The 16,721-nt window shown below is 39.2% G+C and overlaps 1 protein-coding gene across 1 annotated transcript in view; it reads left to right on the top strand.

The window, feature by feature from the left end:
• The window catches only part of LOC126379358 (uncharacterized), a 56,031-nt gene extending 39,714 nt beyond the window's left edge, over window positions 1-16,317 (top strand). The window contains exons 12-14 of the mRNA XM_050028067.1: window positions 348-467; window positions 2,671-2,766; window positions 3,124-16,317. Coding sequence (XP_049884024.1) covers window positions 348-467; window positions 2,671-2,766; window positions 3,124-6,489 — 3,582 coding nt within the window. The 3' untranslated portion in view covers window positions 6,490-16,317. The remainder of the gene's footprint in view (window positions 1-347; window positions 468-2,670; window positions 2,767-3,123) is intronic.
• The last annotated feature ends 404 nt before the right edge of the window (window positions 16,318-16,721 follow it).

The following is a 16,721-nucleotide window of genomic DNA, read 5'->3' as shown; positions in this document are numbered from 1 at the left end:
ATTGACAAGCTGTTTTTTTATGTTTATTCATATTTATTAAAATAATCTATGATAAAAACAAAATAATAATAGACAAAAATACAGCACAATTTAAAAATATTTAAAATACTATTATATTACTAAAATAAGTAAAGTAAACCTTTATTTGTGTGAATACAGTAAATAATGAAACACTTCTTATGTAGTAGCATCTGCGGTGTTAAATCAAAAAATAAATCAAATATACTTCATTGCACAGAACTAAATTTCAACAATCAGACAACAAATAAAAAAAAATCCTCCTGTCCATGCGAAATCTGTCTTCGTATACCATGGGCAAATGTAGTAACATGTTGGCGGTCCCGCAGGCGGCGGGCGGCGCCGGCGCGGAGGAGGCGCGACTGCGTGCGCGGCTGCGCTCGCCCGCTCCCTCGCCCGCACCCTCGCCCGCAGGCTCGCCCGTGCCGCATGCGCATTCGCGCTTCTCTGTAACTATACTTTTAGCTTCTATCACATCCGACCAACTTAACCCTTCGAGGACCGTTGTTTTCACAACGAAACCGGGCCGTTTGTGTAGTTATTATAATGTTAGTGATTATTTAGAAGATATGAATGTCTGGGAACTGATATTAGGCAGCCAAATTACTGAATTGTATAACAATATTTTATGTTTTTTTTTTAATGAACGTCTAGTGCCCTGTGCCGAGGTTTTTCTTGCAGCTTCTTTTCCCCGGCTGTACAGGTTGTGAGAAGCTGCAATAGTTTTAGGCGGATGAGACGTTCGTAATGTAAAAAATGACGATTCAAAGTGTAACTATGTTACCTACTGAATAAAGATATTATTGAATTTGAATTTGCGCTGCTAGTTATTTAAGTCACATTTATCGCTCTGGAACTTTTTGTCTATATACAGTTGTATACTTTGGCGACGGAAAATTCCACTTGATATCAACTCAGAATCATGGTTTGAATAATTCCTCAAAGTTTTCGTTACGATGTCACTAACATCCTGTATGTGACTCTTCAACGGTCCTCGAAGGGTTAATCCCATTTGCAATACGTTATGTCAAAAAAAAGCTTCTATCAACAATTTACCCTGCTTCTATTCACTTAGTACGGTCACGAGCATTAATATGTATACACTTTGGTACCATGTCACAACAACTTTTTTGACAAATTGAACTGTAAGTCTCACTAAATGTCAAATATATTAGTGCGACAGAGTCCTAAAGTGGGTGTACATTATATTGCTCATGACCGTATGTGTGTACGGTCACGAGCATTAATATGTATACACTTTGGTACCATGTCACATTAACTTTTTTGACAAATTGAACTGTAAGTCTCACTAAATGTCAAATATGTTAGTGCGGCAGGGTTCTAAAGTGGATACATGATATTGCTCATGGCTGTTCTTAAATTTTGACAGTTCCCCATACTATTTGAGTATACAAATATTGTTTTTGTTACATTTTCACACTATAACCCTTTGCGCGGCGTTTAACTGCAAAATCATAGTGTTATATTTATTCCCTAAAGATCGGAAAGAAGGAAATTTAGAAAAACTTATTTTCAATCAAAACTGCCTTTTTCCAACTGGCTGCTTTTTTTTTCGTAACTCATCCTTCAAACGGGATACGTTCCACGTTGCACCACATTTTGTAACAATTTAAAACGAATTTTAGCTGGACAGTATGGAGAACTGTCAAAATTTAGGAACGCTCAACAGTGCTGCCACCTACATTTGAGTTTTTATCCTCATTGTCCCCATTTACTACATTTGCAACATAACAGAAATCCATACCGTTACAAACAAGTTTCCAAATAATTTAAAACACATAAAATCAGGCATAAGTGGTCCATAATTAAATCACATAATAACGGGTTCTTGCCGCGTTTAAATGGGGATATGAGACTCCCGATATTTCATGGCACTTGCAACAGTGTCGAAATATCGGGAGTCTCATATCCCCATTTAAACGCGGTAAGAACCCGTTATTATGTGCTTTAATTACGATAATAACCGCGTAAACTTAAAACAATGTATAAGTGGTTCAAATATTGTCCTACTGTCACGCGTCACACACTCAATCGTACTCGCGAACAAGTCGCAATGTGGCGCCCTGAGATTGTCCTGGCATTGGCCGGGTCCGGACCAGCTCCAACAGTCTCTTCAACGTGGTGGCGGACAGAATTGACTGTCCCATTGTGAGGCATTGGATTGACATCCATGTCTCACACTAGGTTTGTGTCGAGTTAATTTAATATGTGCTTACTAACATAGTATAAGTCCCTTACTAACCATTCATCATCACCAGCCCATTAACGTCCCCACTGCTGGGGCACGAGCCTTCCCTATGGATGGATAGGGAGATCGGGCCTTAAACCATCACGCGGGCCCAGTGCTGATTGGTGGTTATTAACGACTGCTAATGCAGCCGGGATCAACGGCTTAACGTGCCTTCTGAAGCACGGAGGAGTTCGAGATGAAAACTTTGTTTTTGTGGTCACCCATCCTATGACCGGCCTTTGCGAAAGTTGCTCAACTTCAACAATCGCAGACCGAGCGCGTTAACCGCTGCGCCACCGAGCTCCTCGCTAACCTATGGATGTACAAATACTAACCATTACGGATGTACAAATGTCCGAAATAAAGTTTTTATTATTATTAATAATGGTACCAATGTGCAGGTGACGCGGGTGACTCCGGAGCGCGAGTGTGGCAGCTCGTCGGCGCTGCCGCCGCACAGCCCCACCCCACCAGGGTCCAGGTTCAAAGTCGTGCAGGTAAACATCTACCTACCAGTTACTTTTGTTTTAATAGTCACTGTGGTACACAGGCTTGCGTCTAAAACGGGGAACGCCGGTACCGGACTTCACCAATGAGTTATTAAATTATCTTAAGTGCATTTTTCACTAACACAGTCGGCTCGACCATTATAGACGGCGATACGGCTCATTGCAGGGCTACCAAGGATTCACCAAACTTTGCAGTCACAGTAACATAACATAACGCTGGCTATATCTCAATTAGGGTAGTCAGAGGTACATCCATCGCAAAATGACATAAGACTGTTAGACTTTAATGCTGGATGATTATAGAGTACTAATATTCGTGACTACTACAAGATCGTTCTCCCCCAGGTGGCGGAGCCCCCACAGATCCAAGTACACAACGCGGAGCTCCGGCGCAGCACCTCGCGGTTCTCTGTGACGCGCAACTACGACACCATGTACAACCCCACGCCGCCGCCCAGCCCCGCCACTCCCACCAAACCCGACTCCCCCAAACCGGACACCCCCAAACCGGACACCCCCAAACCGGAAACCCCCAAACCAGAAACCCCAAAATCCAAAACCCCTTGTGATAGCAAGAAATGTGACAATATAAACACTAATAAATGTGAAAGTGTGAATGAAAAAAGTGATAAAGATGATAAAAATTGTGTGAACAAAGCCAGCGGTAGAGACGTACCTAAGCGTGACAAACAAGAGAGACAAGAGAGTGCGACAAGTGACGGTGACGATGACGTGTTCCACGATAAAACGGAACGCGTGTGTCACAGTGAGACAGTGGACGTTGTGGGCGCCGACAAAGTGCTTAAAACAGAGACGCAACTAGTGAAAAACAGTACAGAAGCGAGCGCCACCGAGAAAGTTGACGTGCAACTGCAAATGACGGTCAAAACGGAAAGTGTCAACCCAGCCAAAGTTCACGCCGACCAAAATTCGAGTGAGTTTAGAAATATAGACGATAATAAATTAGAAGAGAAACGAGACGAAAACGCCATGAAACAAATTGAAGCTATAACTGAAGACTTGGGCAACCTTATACAGGAAATGAAGGACCTCTCCACGAAAACTGCTGTCTTGAAAAAGGCAAATTGCCCAGATGTAGACGTTAACAGTAAAATAGATGTACCTGCTAATTTTATACGGGATAACGTAGTTCTTAAGAAGAATAAGAGTGAGTCAAGCCTCGACAGCCCGGACCTGGAAGTGTCGCGATTGATGACCAAAAAGCTCGGCGGCAGTCCCTTCTGCGATAGCAGTAGCTCTTTGGAAATCTCTGGAAGCTCCATGGAGAGTCTTGCCGAACCAAACATACAGACGAAGCCAATAATAATACAGGAATCGATCGAATCTGATACCGAGTTGGACAGAAGAAAACCCGACAGGATTACGTTGTCGACTGAAAGCAGTCTTGAGTCTAATACCAGTGAGATTACACCAGTGAACAGCGGAAACTTCTTAAACATGTCGGTTAGCTCCAATGAAAGCGTATCGCCTATAATATTCGGGAAGACTAAGAAGATACACGATTCCTTATCCAGTCTGGAAGCGAGTGTAAGTTCCCTAGACTCCGCCAGACAAGACAAGGTGATGGTGACATCGGCAGACTCTGGTATAGAGTACTCATTACAGAACCCAACGGAAGGCAAAGACGACAATTCCTCCAATGAAGGAACTTTAACGAACAACTCTAGTTTAAAGGAAACCGTCAAGAAGCCAGACAATTTACTGCAAGACACTTTGACGTGTTCTCCTAAAAGAGCATCCAGTTTGCTGGACGTGCCGGCGTTGAAGACCAAAGGCTTGGACAGGATGAGGAAGATATCGTGGGTGGCGCCGTCTTCCAGCTTCCACATACCCCCCAAACCAGAAGAGAAAGTTGAGATGAAACTGCCGTCGCATCTCGAGAAACTGCTCAGTTTGTTCCAGCATCCGACGAGTTTGTTCTCAAGAAGTTCCAACGAGGAGGAAAAGAAATCAGCGTCAAACACTCCTCCTAGGAAGGACTCCTCCCTGACCAGCTCATTCTGGTCGTGGGGTAGTGTTACAGAGAGTAACAAGGACGACAAAGATGATTCCTCCGAAGCGACTGACTCCACTCTGTCGGAGAGAATTCAAGTGTCGTTTGTCGACGAGTCCTTCTCAAGGAAGCTTGACAGCAAGACTCCCTCCACGGATACAGAGAACACACTGAGCGAGTTCCAATCGTTCCCCATGCAGGGGAACTCTGAAAACAGTGATATATCTCAAGCTGATAAAGTAGATAGAGTTACCGAATTAACCACCGACAATTTAGTACAAAAATGTTTAGTTGTAAGCGTAAACTGTATGGACGATGCGAGCTCGAACGGGAACAAGGACCCGCGAGCGTGTGATATCATAGATCTCATGAAGCCCAACGATTTAAATAAAAACTATTCGACCGGAGACAGCAATAAAAACTCCGGCCAAGAAACAGACAAGGAAACAGAGAAGGAGGAGATTAAGGAGCCTATAAGACCAAGGTCTTTCGCCGCGGTACTTAAGTCTTCAGGTTCTGAAAATTCCCTCGACAAACAAACCAGTCCTGAGGGCCAACCTGTGGACAAACTGCCTATCAAGGTGATCAGGGGCATCAAAGAAAATATAAGTCCTGAAAACACATTGACTTCCAGTATGACGAACACAAAGACTTTAGCGCTGGAACTAGCCGAGAGACAAGTGAAGACACAGCCAATAGTAAGCGCAGTCTGGGAAGTATCTGCGAACTTTGAGAAAGACGAGGGTAAAGCGCCAATAGCCACTATAGAGGAGACCAACGACGAAGCGGCGGACAACTCCGTACAACTAGACTACATAGACGACATCAAATTCATTGACGAAAAGAACGTCTCAGCTGACAGCGGAGTGACGTTGCTGGAAGGCGTTGAAGACAAGAAATTCGAGTCCAAAGTTCGGGAATTGGAAAGCGTGGATTTGGGAAAAGATGCTTTATCCTACCTCATTTACGAAAACCAGGACTTTGAGCCTGAGACTGAGCATACCGTAGCTAATGTGGCTCAAGAGGGATCGCTGGCTCAAGAACTAAAAGAAGCAGAGATCAAAGAGAAACTACTAGATTTATCACCAGAATTAGTCATTGACGAAGCGATCGAAGTCCCAGAAGTGTTTGTGGCTAAAGACTTAAAGGGACTTAGGACTTCACCAGTGATACCTGAAAGAGCCAAGTTAAAGAAATCCAATTCCTTAGAAGATCTATCCCAAACTGACGAGAGTCCTAAAACGAAGACGATAGCTTTTAAAATCCCAGAGACGACACCAAGAGATATACCGGATAGGCGGCCGAAGCTTCGTTCAAGAAGTGGTTCCAGTCCGAAATCTTTGCCAGAAAGCTTGAACAAACCATGTCCGTTGTCCAAAATGGAGTGCAAGAAGAAAAAGAGAGTGTCTTCTCTGGGTAAAATGGCCAAGGATTCTTTACTAGCGCTTAATATGACTGAGGAAGAAATAGCGGAATTTAGAAGGTCTTACAAACTAACTTCAGTCGAAAGCTTAAGATCTCTGGAGTCGGTTTCGGAAGATGCAAACTCCCAAAGCGGTACCTCAGTGGACTCCCGGTGTAGAGCATGCCTTAGGACCTCGCAGGAGAGCCTAATGTCGCTGGACTCGATCACGGAAGATTGCCGATGCACAGATGACTGTGACAAACTGGACAAACCGGGACGGTCGGTTAGATAAAGACTTTAGACTGTGGTGTTGGCACTGAGGGGCGGGCATTCAACTTAAGGGACTATTTTCAATCAATCATTCATTATTTATTCCACTAACATATGGGTTGGGACAGTAACAACCGGATAAAACCGGATTAAATTCTCATTGAAAGACAAAATTCTATTTGAGTTCTTTGCTAGAATCGACTACAGTATACCTATTTATTTGCTGTTAGATTAAAAAAAAATGCATTTGTGAATACTTATGTACCTGGGTAATGAGAAAATAGGTGATTAAATTATCGCGTTAAATCTCGACAGATCTATCTGTTTTGTTTTTGGAGAAAAGGGAAAGTCAGTTTCTTATCGCGCATTCGAAAGGCACGTTAACCCGTTGGTCCCGGTTACTACTTACTGATGTAAGTTAGTAGTCGTTACATGAGCCATGTCAGGTGCCTTTGGCGGTTCATTAGTAACCCAGACACTAGGGTTGATGGGGTTGGTAATCCACCTCACAACCCACACGACAGAAGATGACTAGAAAGATTAGTTATCCCTACCGAAGTAGACAGAGCCATAAGTTAAATTAATACTACCTCTCTTGTCTTTTCGTATGGATGAACTGAAATATGTTTAGTAAAGTCACTTTTAGCACATGGGTATTGGGTTCGTCGTATTTGAACGTTTCTTGCGCTGTTTCTCAGCTCAACTCGTTCCGCTAAAGAGTAGAGAGCGCGCTCGGATTGTCTGTCTCCCTCGTACTCATGCGTCATGCGGTAAGAACGTAGTCTCCGTTCGGTGATAAAACTAAAGTAGAATCTTGGTTTTCAATGAAATTCCGTATTTCTGTAATCGATATTTTAGCATCACTAATTTATTTTCCATATATTCATTCTCCATGCTACTTTTTAGAGAAAAATAGAGCAGTGGTTTCCCTCTTGCCTTCCGCAGTACTCTGTCTGACGCGAGTGGGATGGCGCCCAGAGTAGTCCATTTCAAAGTCTGACTAGGACGCGTCCTCCGCCTCTGAATAGTACTGAAAGTTACTGCTGCCCTCAGGTTTCAGGTTACAGTCCCTGTGACTCGCCTCTTCAGTCCTGTATTGCCGTACCGATGGCTCCCATCTCCGCGTCTTCAACAGTTGAGGTCTTCAGTTGATTTTTATTTAAGGTAAAATGTCCGCCCCCATGGTCCATGCACCTGTAATTTATTTGGCCGAGACTTATTATTTACAAACCGACAAGAAACTCGCTACGTACATAATTGGTTTTTAAAATGACGTAAATGTTGATTCAGGCGCGCAGTGGTGCTGATTCTCGACACCAAATTAATGTTAACCTAACTTGACAGTTCTAAGACCTCTTTCATTCACAGTCAGTAAAAGATATCAGTGTTGATCAAAACTTACAAGTCTGCACGTTCACAAGCTACAAGTTACTCACAAGTACTTGTAACTTGCGCTTATCAAAAGAAAGCAGAGAGATTGTAAAATATACTTGTAAAATAAATATTGACACTTGTAACATGTAATTTACATGTGTGGTTTTGATAAATACATTCTTGTAATAATGTAATTTTTTATAAGAAGATTTCTTGTAATACAGGTCTTGTAAGTTTTGATAAACAGCGCACAGTTCTAAGAGCTAATTATAATAATATTAAGTTGATACAATGAGTACCAAAACTTTATCATATTCTGACAGCTCTTAAAATACTGCCGTCCTTTGCTGACTGTGAGCGCAAGAAAGAGATAGCAGTAGTTTGAGGATTTTCAGCCTGTTTTACAGAATTGACACTTAAAGTCCTTCAAATGTAATTGAAGTATAACTTGATTAAAAGGAGATATCTCATGTCTCTTTCGCACTAGGAGATGCATTATATATCTGTCCTGCTCTCATTCTAATCATGTTACTTTTGAAGGACGTTAAGACTGATTTTAAAGTCCAATTGAAGGAGTCTATATTTTTTCATAGGAAAAGAAAATGTTTTGTTAAATTCTTGTACTTACCACGGCTATAGACTTCCATTTGTATAAAGGAAAATAATTGTATCATAATATATTATTAAAAATAATAATGTATTATGAATAAATAGACTTATAATAATAATATGGTTTAAATAAGAATTAAGGAACTGGAACAATGGATAAAATAAATGATGATATTTTATAGAATGTTTAAAAATAATAATAATAATAAAATATACTTTATTTCGGACAAATTTACATCCATAATACAAGAAAGAAAATACTTAAAAGCTGTAAAACACCATAATGGCACACACTTAAATGCTGATGGGTCCAGTGCTTTATAAAGCTGTCCCACATATCAGCTATTACAGTCAGGATGCTGTTGGTGCTGGCACGCACTCTGCAGTGCGTGTTTTGCCTCAAGTTTTTTTGCAAGTAAATATGTCTGTCACAAAACCGAACTTTACTAAAATGTAACATTAAGTTGTAAATAAGGAACTTGAAAATATAACTACAAGATAAGCTCACGACTATATTCCAATGGGGGTAGTCAGAGGTACCATCGCAAGATGAACTTAGTACCTACATCTCACCGAGCTTTCTGTTGGACCAACGTTGGAAACTATACTTGAATAATTTATTTATTTATTTATTTATTAAATTCTTACATGCTCATACAATGTGTTCATTACAGGTAGGGTCCCAATTCGACAACATCTTAAATATATAGCAATCATAAAAAATACGTTATAAAATTAAAAATATGTTCAACATTCATAATTATTCTTATTCTCAAACAAATTATTAAAAATTAATGAAAAAATTGGAAACAATAACATAACATGAGACATTACGTACTAAATAAACAAGAAAGAACTTATAGTCTAAAAAAACAATGTCATAAATAAATTAAATAGGTACTTATGTTAAATTCTATATTACTTATTGGTTAAATAATGCAAAGCGGCCTCTTCGAATTTCGCCAGCGAACAATGAAATATGTCTATTTCATGTGCGATATCATTAAAATTAAATAATAAATTAAATAATATCTAAAAATAGTCTATCGGAGTCGAGAACAGACTCCTCGGCGACCTTCATGAAGACTTCGAACTCAGCTCAAAATCGGTATTCGAAGACGGCGCCTCAACCTTCACTCGAGTTTACTCCGCAAGGCGTGACGTCATTAATTTCGTATTATTATGTTGGCAGTACGACATGCTCGACTCCAGTGAGGAAAGTCCTCAAGTCGAGGATGTAAATGTCAACTTAATCAAAAATGGCCGTCCATTAATCATGCGAGGCTCGCTAGGGGAGGAGGGGTCCATGAAAAATCACTCGCAATGATAACCATGGAATTTGTATTAAAAAGCAACCTGTGACGTCATAAAAAAACGTGACAAAATGTCGCACTAATTATTACATTTTTCTTTATGAAAATTCATAAACGTGTTAAATAAAAAAAAGTGGTTGTGACAGACGGACGGACGGACAGACAGACATGACGAATCCATAAGGGTACCGATTTTGCTATTTGGCTACGGAGCCCTAAAAAGTAAACGTTTTTTTACCACCTTAAGATCTGTCTTTATTTAGTAATTCTGCATAATTTATCTTTGACTTAAGAAACTACCTAAGAGGGTACGGTCACGAGTACTAATATGCATACACTGAAACCATGTCACATTAACTTTTTTGACAAATTAAACCGTAAGTCTCATTAAATGTCAAATACGATAGTGAGACAGGGTTCTAAAGTGGGTACATTATATTGCTCATGACTGTATGTGAGATAATGCTCAGTGTTGCCACTTCCTTAATTCTTAGTTAAACCATTAAATGGATGAAAGAAAACTATTAAGGCAAAAGTATTGTTAAAATTATAATTTTAACAAGCCTTATAAGGCTGTAAAAAATTAAGCTCTTGCGTTTAACCGCACAATCGCATGTATAAATCTATACATATAATATATATAGAGAAAGAAGTAATATTATAAATGTTTATGTATATTATATTATATATTACATTATGTCAATATATCAAATTGATATATTGATTCGCGTACTTGTTGTTAATTGTATAATAGGTAGGGTAAATTTTTGCGTATTACATTAATGTTTTCGATTTTCCAATAACATAAATGTAAATGTTTAAAGAGAATGTAAGGTTGAATTCGTATAGATAAATTCAAATTCAAAAATATATTTATTCAATAGGTAACAAAGTTACACTTTGAATCGTCAATTTTTACATAACGAATGTCTCATCCGCCTAAAACTACTGCAGCTTCTCACAACCCGTATAGCTACCCCAATACAGATTAGGTCACATACCTCCGAAAATGCATTTCTCGGGAATGTGGGTTTCCCCACGATGTGTTCCTTCACCGCTGAGCACGTGATAGTCATTTATGATCCAAACTTGAATTCGAAAACAAATTAGACAATCATTGGTTTAGGCCTGTGCTGGATTCGAACCTGCGACATCAAAGGGAGAGCCAAGCGTTGTACCAACTGGGCTACCGCGTTTTTCATGATTAAAATACATAAATAAGTTAAGAAAATAGAGAAGTAGTAATCAGAATTTCATGATTTATCTTTGACCTAGGAACCGGACCTGTCAAATCACATTGACCTTCAACAAGTTTATCCATGATAATTACGTTGAATAAATGATTGTGATTTCTGATTTCTTTGACCTAGGATACTACCAAATTGATATATACATAAGTGTATTGGTGATTGAAATATGCGAATTCAATCTAACAGTAACAAAGACCAAAATGATAAAAAAGTTTAATATTAATAAAAATTTTAAACCGTCTTAAAGTGTATTGTATATATCAAAGCTTTGGATGTCAAAATATTAATAAAAGAACATGTTTCGGCGGCTGTTTATATACTTATATTTATAGTTTGGCAATTCGGTTATATATTTACGTAAAGTTAGTGTTAGTCCATAATATAGAGTTGATACTACCGTTCAGTCTTACTTTTTTAAAACTTTAGGAATAACTGTATTAATAATAATACAGGGTATTAGTTGCATCGTAACGAATACTGAGGGGGGTGATTCAGACCGTGATTCTGAGTTGATATCAAGCGGAATTTTCCGTCGCAAAATTTACGATTTTTTTTAAGTTTTTTTAAATTATTCAATTCTATATCTTTGCGATGGAAAATTCCACTCGATATTAACTCAGAATAATGAGCTGAATCATTCCCCTCAGTATTTGTTACGATGTCAGTTACACCCCTTACAAGTACATTCAGGTAGCCATACAAGTAGATATGGGAGTTAGTGACAACATACTTAATGTAAAGTATTTTTGTTTTTGGGGACATATTGAAATATGATAATCAACCGCGTAAACCTAAAACAATGTATATTAATCAAATCAAATAATACTTTATTGCACTGAACTAAATTTAAACAATCGACGATTCAACGATTGTTGATTGTTGTTGCTTGACTGTATTCATATACAGTCAAATTTGGGCGGCCTTATTGCTCTAGAGCAATTTCTTCCAGGCAATCACTACTAGGAAACAAACATTTACCAAATTTGGATGCGGGATGGATATTACAGTGTTATACGACGTTGTCAATATTAGCTTTTTGTTTTGACGTGACTTATTGTAGATTTGCCGCAGATGCCATTAACTACTTGGCCGGACAAATGGGTACCATAATATATTAGCAAAGGGCTAACAATATTATTGAAAAGTCAAATAAAGCGGTGAAAGGTGATATCAACTCTATATTATGTCCTACCCCCAACTTTACGTAAACACACCACTGAATTTCCGATCTATAGTTATATTATTATGTAATATAAATTAAAAACTAATGTATTGTATTATAGAGAGCGAAAATTTATAAGTTCACACGTTTTTGACGATGGTTTTCGTTCATTTGTAAGATACGTAATAAACGTTTTGAGAAATCATCAAGTACATAACATTGTTGCGAAGTGTAATCAGTTTTACCTTGTTAAACGTAACATGCTTAGAATGACATATTTTGTCTCTTACTAAGCTGTATACTGTTAGTGCGAGAGACATATATCTCCCGTCTCTTTCATACTAAGGTGTACTCCGTTAGTGCGAAAGGGAAATATCTCCCGTCAGTTTCGCGCTAAGCGATGTACATCATCATCACCAGCCCATTAACGTCCCCACTGCTGGGGCACGGGCATTCCCTATGGATGGATAGGGAGATCAAGCCTTAAACCATCACGCGGGCCCAGTGCGGATTGATGGTTATTAACGACTGCTAATGCAGCCGAGACCAACGGCTTAGCGTGCCTTCCGAAGCACGGAGGAGCTCGAGATGAAAACTTTTTTTTTGTGGTCACCCATCCTATGACCGGCCTTTGCGAAAGTTGCTTAACTTCAACAATCGCAGACCGAGCGCGTTTACCGCTGCGCCACCGAGCTCCTCGAGGCGAAGGCGAGGTATATGTATTGTATATCATATATATCTATGTATATCTGTACATCTGTAGTCTGTAGTATGTATATCTGTACATATACCTATATATATCTCTGTCCTTCTGTCATTGTAATTATGTTACGTTTAGCAGGCTATTGTTATTATAGATTTGATTCACTTGCCGTTTCTCGCGACACGTAATCCTAGGCTGACCCATTCGTATGATGGCGCGGTGATTTCTACGGCACACTTTGATGAAGTATTTACCTGTTCACCTATAAAAAAATATATATATATATACGGTCGATTTGAGAACCTCCTCCATTTGTTAAAGTCGGTAAAAAAATATTAACCACCATACGAATAAAAAATAAATAAGCGATGGACAGTCATGAGCAATATAATGTACCCACTTTAGGACTCTGTCGCACTAACATATTTGACATTTAGTGAGACTTACAGTTCGATTTGTCAAAAGAGTTAATGTGACATGGTACCAAAGTGTATACATATTAATGCTCGTGACCGGACGTGTGCTAAGTATTCGACAGCCACTCGCTAGCCAAGCAAAGTTAAATACAATGGGGACTTTCCAATCGACGTAACACAAACGAATAACATAGCGCGTAAATTGCGTACTTGACAGATTTCGGATAAGTATTTTAAAAATTGCAGCAGTAACTGTCGGTACTATTCAGAGGTGGAGGACAGGAGACCTAGTATGGCTTTGTAATAGACTACTCTGGGCGACATCCCGATGAGAATTCGGTTTTTTGTCTGTGTATTACAAGACCCGAAACACGGGCGGCCATGATTAAGTTTCGTGAAACGTCACATTTCACAAAATAAACAAAAGCTATCTGTCAGGTTCAAGTTGCACTGTTTGACAGTTTCTTTGTTTGTTGAAATGTGACGTCAATGGGCGAAATGTCACGTAATCGTTTTGGCGCGAAATTTAAAATGGTTGAGGAAATATTTTAAGAGGTGTAAAGTAATCAATTGTAATTTTTAAAATCATCATCAATTTAAGAGCCACGCTCTTGTCGGTGCAGCATTTTCCATGCTACTTTTTAGAGAAATATAGGGCAGTGGTTTCCCTCTTGCCTTCCGCCCCGCAGTACTCTGTTTGACGCGAGTGGGATGGCGCCCAGAGTAGTCTATTACAAATCCATACTAGGACTCCTGTCCTCCGCCTCTGAATAGTACTGACAGTTACTGCTGCAATTTTTAAAATACTTATCCGAAAACTGTCAAGTACGCAATTTACGCGCTGTTATTCGTTGTTTGAAAGGTGAACTGTCACAAAGTATTCGATGTTCGAAATCGTCTGAAATGAGGAAGATGTATGAGGTCTGATAATAGCAAACGCAATAATAATAATAGCCACCGGGATCTGTTAGCAGGTGACCATAATCGAAATTAACACCCTCATTTTAAGATGTTAACTCCAACCTTTCTCAACTCCGACCTCAGTTAGCCTCAAGGTTTTCCTCGAACTCGCTCAAAATCGTTATTCTTTTATTCAACCTCACTTCGACTTTATTCGAATGAGGCATGACGTCATTATTTTCGTATTATTATGTTGGCAGTACGACACGCTCGACTCCAGTGAGGAAAGTCCTCAAGTCGACGACGTAAATGTCAACTTAGAATACCGAAATGCTCAGCTGAGGCCGAGTTGGACATCTCACTATAATGTGTGTTACGCGCCATCCTATGAAGACGTCACTTTTGACAGTTGTTATAATGGAAAATGTGGGTCTGTAACTTTAGTTCGAATGTCAGTAGTTCGATGAATGCTTAATGGATTGAAATATTTTTCGAAACCCTTTTTAACGAATGATCATCCTTCCGAGTCAACTTTGTATCGAACTCCTCTTTTACCGACGAACGGTTGACCGAAGCATGCATCGAACAACTCACATTTCGAATTTCCAGTTGTTCGATGAATGCTTCGATCAACCGTTCGTCGGTAAAAGAGGAGTTCGATACAAAGTTGACTCGGAAGAATGATCGTTCGTTAAAAACATAATTCGAAAAATATTTCAGTCGAATAAGCATTCATCGAACTATTGACATTCGAACTAAAGTTACAGACCCGGGAAAATGTATGGAGATGGTGCGCACCAGCGCCCTCTGTCAATGTAATGCAAGCAACACAAGATACCAACGGAAATGAACATGGAAGCAGGTCTCCATACTCGCTGCAGTTGATTATTGACGACAAAACTCATACGAAACAAAACACAATCACAGTTGCAAAATAATAGCCAAAAATCACATTAATGTTATAGATTTTGTGTCGCTATTTGTCTGTGCTGGAGTGATTACACTTACGCGGTTTCGTGAATAAGTTGACACATGGTATAAGAAGACCAGGTATGCTCAATCCTATGACAAGCCGCCATTGCTAGCCCATTGATGACGTAAGTGTTACCATTCAATTGGTATATCCAACATTCCAAGGACGAATGAAATAATGAAAGAAGAGTTACTGACTAATGTATTATTTACTATTATTTGTCACATATATAAAAATCATTAAAACTACGTAAATCTTTTACTAAAAGTACAAAAATTCCTTGCAAAGTCAATTAAAAACATTGGACGTGGGTAATTTTTTTTTACGAAATGGCAACGTTCGTGGGATGACGTCAGCTGGGCTAACCTTGAAATGTTAGCTGTCAGTTTTGAACATATCTGCGGGCTTAGCATCGTAAGCGCGCGACCCTTTCTCGCCTCGACATACGTCACCCGTCACTCTCTCACAGTACTGCACAGAAAGAGATAGAAGATCTCTGTCGCGGCGAGAAAGAGTCGCGTGCTTATAGTGCTAAGCCCGCTGGTGTTATACCATGAGTTGACTTACCGGTAAGTGACCAAGGGTCCGCGCCGATCTATACCTTTATACCACAGCAATAAAGGCCAGGGGCCTGTTTAATAAAACTTACAATTGTAAATTACAATGACAATTTGATGTACATTGCGGAGTGTGTGATCACGAATATTTTGCACTTTCATATTAGCTACGTAATGAACACCAAATTGTCGTAATTTACAATTGTAAGTTTTATGAAACAGGCCCCTGGTATGGCCGTATGGTTTTGAAGCGTCGCCCCTCGCCTTATGGTTTCCGTTGTGTCGTTTTTAAGCCACAAGAATGCTTCCATGTTCACTTCCGTTCACCGCAAGATACTTATCTTATAAAAGGCTATTTGACTTAAGCCCTCTACGTTTGTAAGGCATGAAGTAATGTCCTCATAGTTTTAAGCCGTCTCTCTTTCTCTCATGCGAAGGAAAGGGACGTACAATGTCTCAATGTTTTTTTTTGTTAAAAAGAGACTTACATCGCTAGGGCTTTATGATTTCGTGTGATAAATAAATAAATAAAGATATAAATATAAAAAGTTAGATATCGTAATTTCGAATAAATGTACATTTAAAATACGTAACATGAAGTTTTTTTTTTCGTCTACCTACTTACAACTACAAGCATAGGATAAACTGTAACTCCCCGCACCAATTTGTATCGGTTGTCGACTTCACCCCCTCTGGGTCTTCATAATCATATAATTTATTGCGTTCCACATGGTAGGAGGTTGGTAATATAAGGTAAGTAACACATATGGACCCGCATTGGGCACAGCAATTTAAAGAAAAGTTACAGCATATTTTTTAGGCTTAAACATAATAATCGAGAACAAGTATACATAATTTAGACATAAAAGTAAACAACTAATCATTAAAAAACTCCTGCAGAGTATAAAAACTTTTGTCAGGTACTTTTTTAAACTATTTTGAATTTATTTAAATCTTTGATGTCTTGCAAAGCTTTTGGAATCTTATTATATATTTT

The sequence above is a fragment of the Pectinophora gossypiella genome, chromosome 29 (assembly GCF_024362695.1).
Source record: "Pectinophora gossypiella chromosome 29, ilPecGoss1.1, whole genome shotgun sequence".
Lineage (NCBI taxonomy): Eukaryota > Metazoa > Arthropoda > Insecta > Lepidoptera > Gelechiidae > Pectinophora > Pectinophora gossypiella.
The sequence above is the reverse complement of the archived record's forward strand: the minus strand, read 5'-3'. Positions and strand labels throughout refer to the sequence as shown.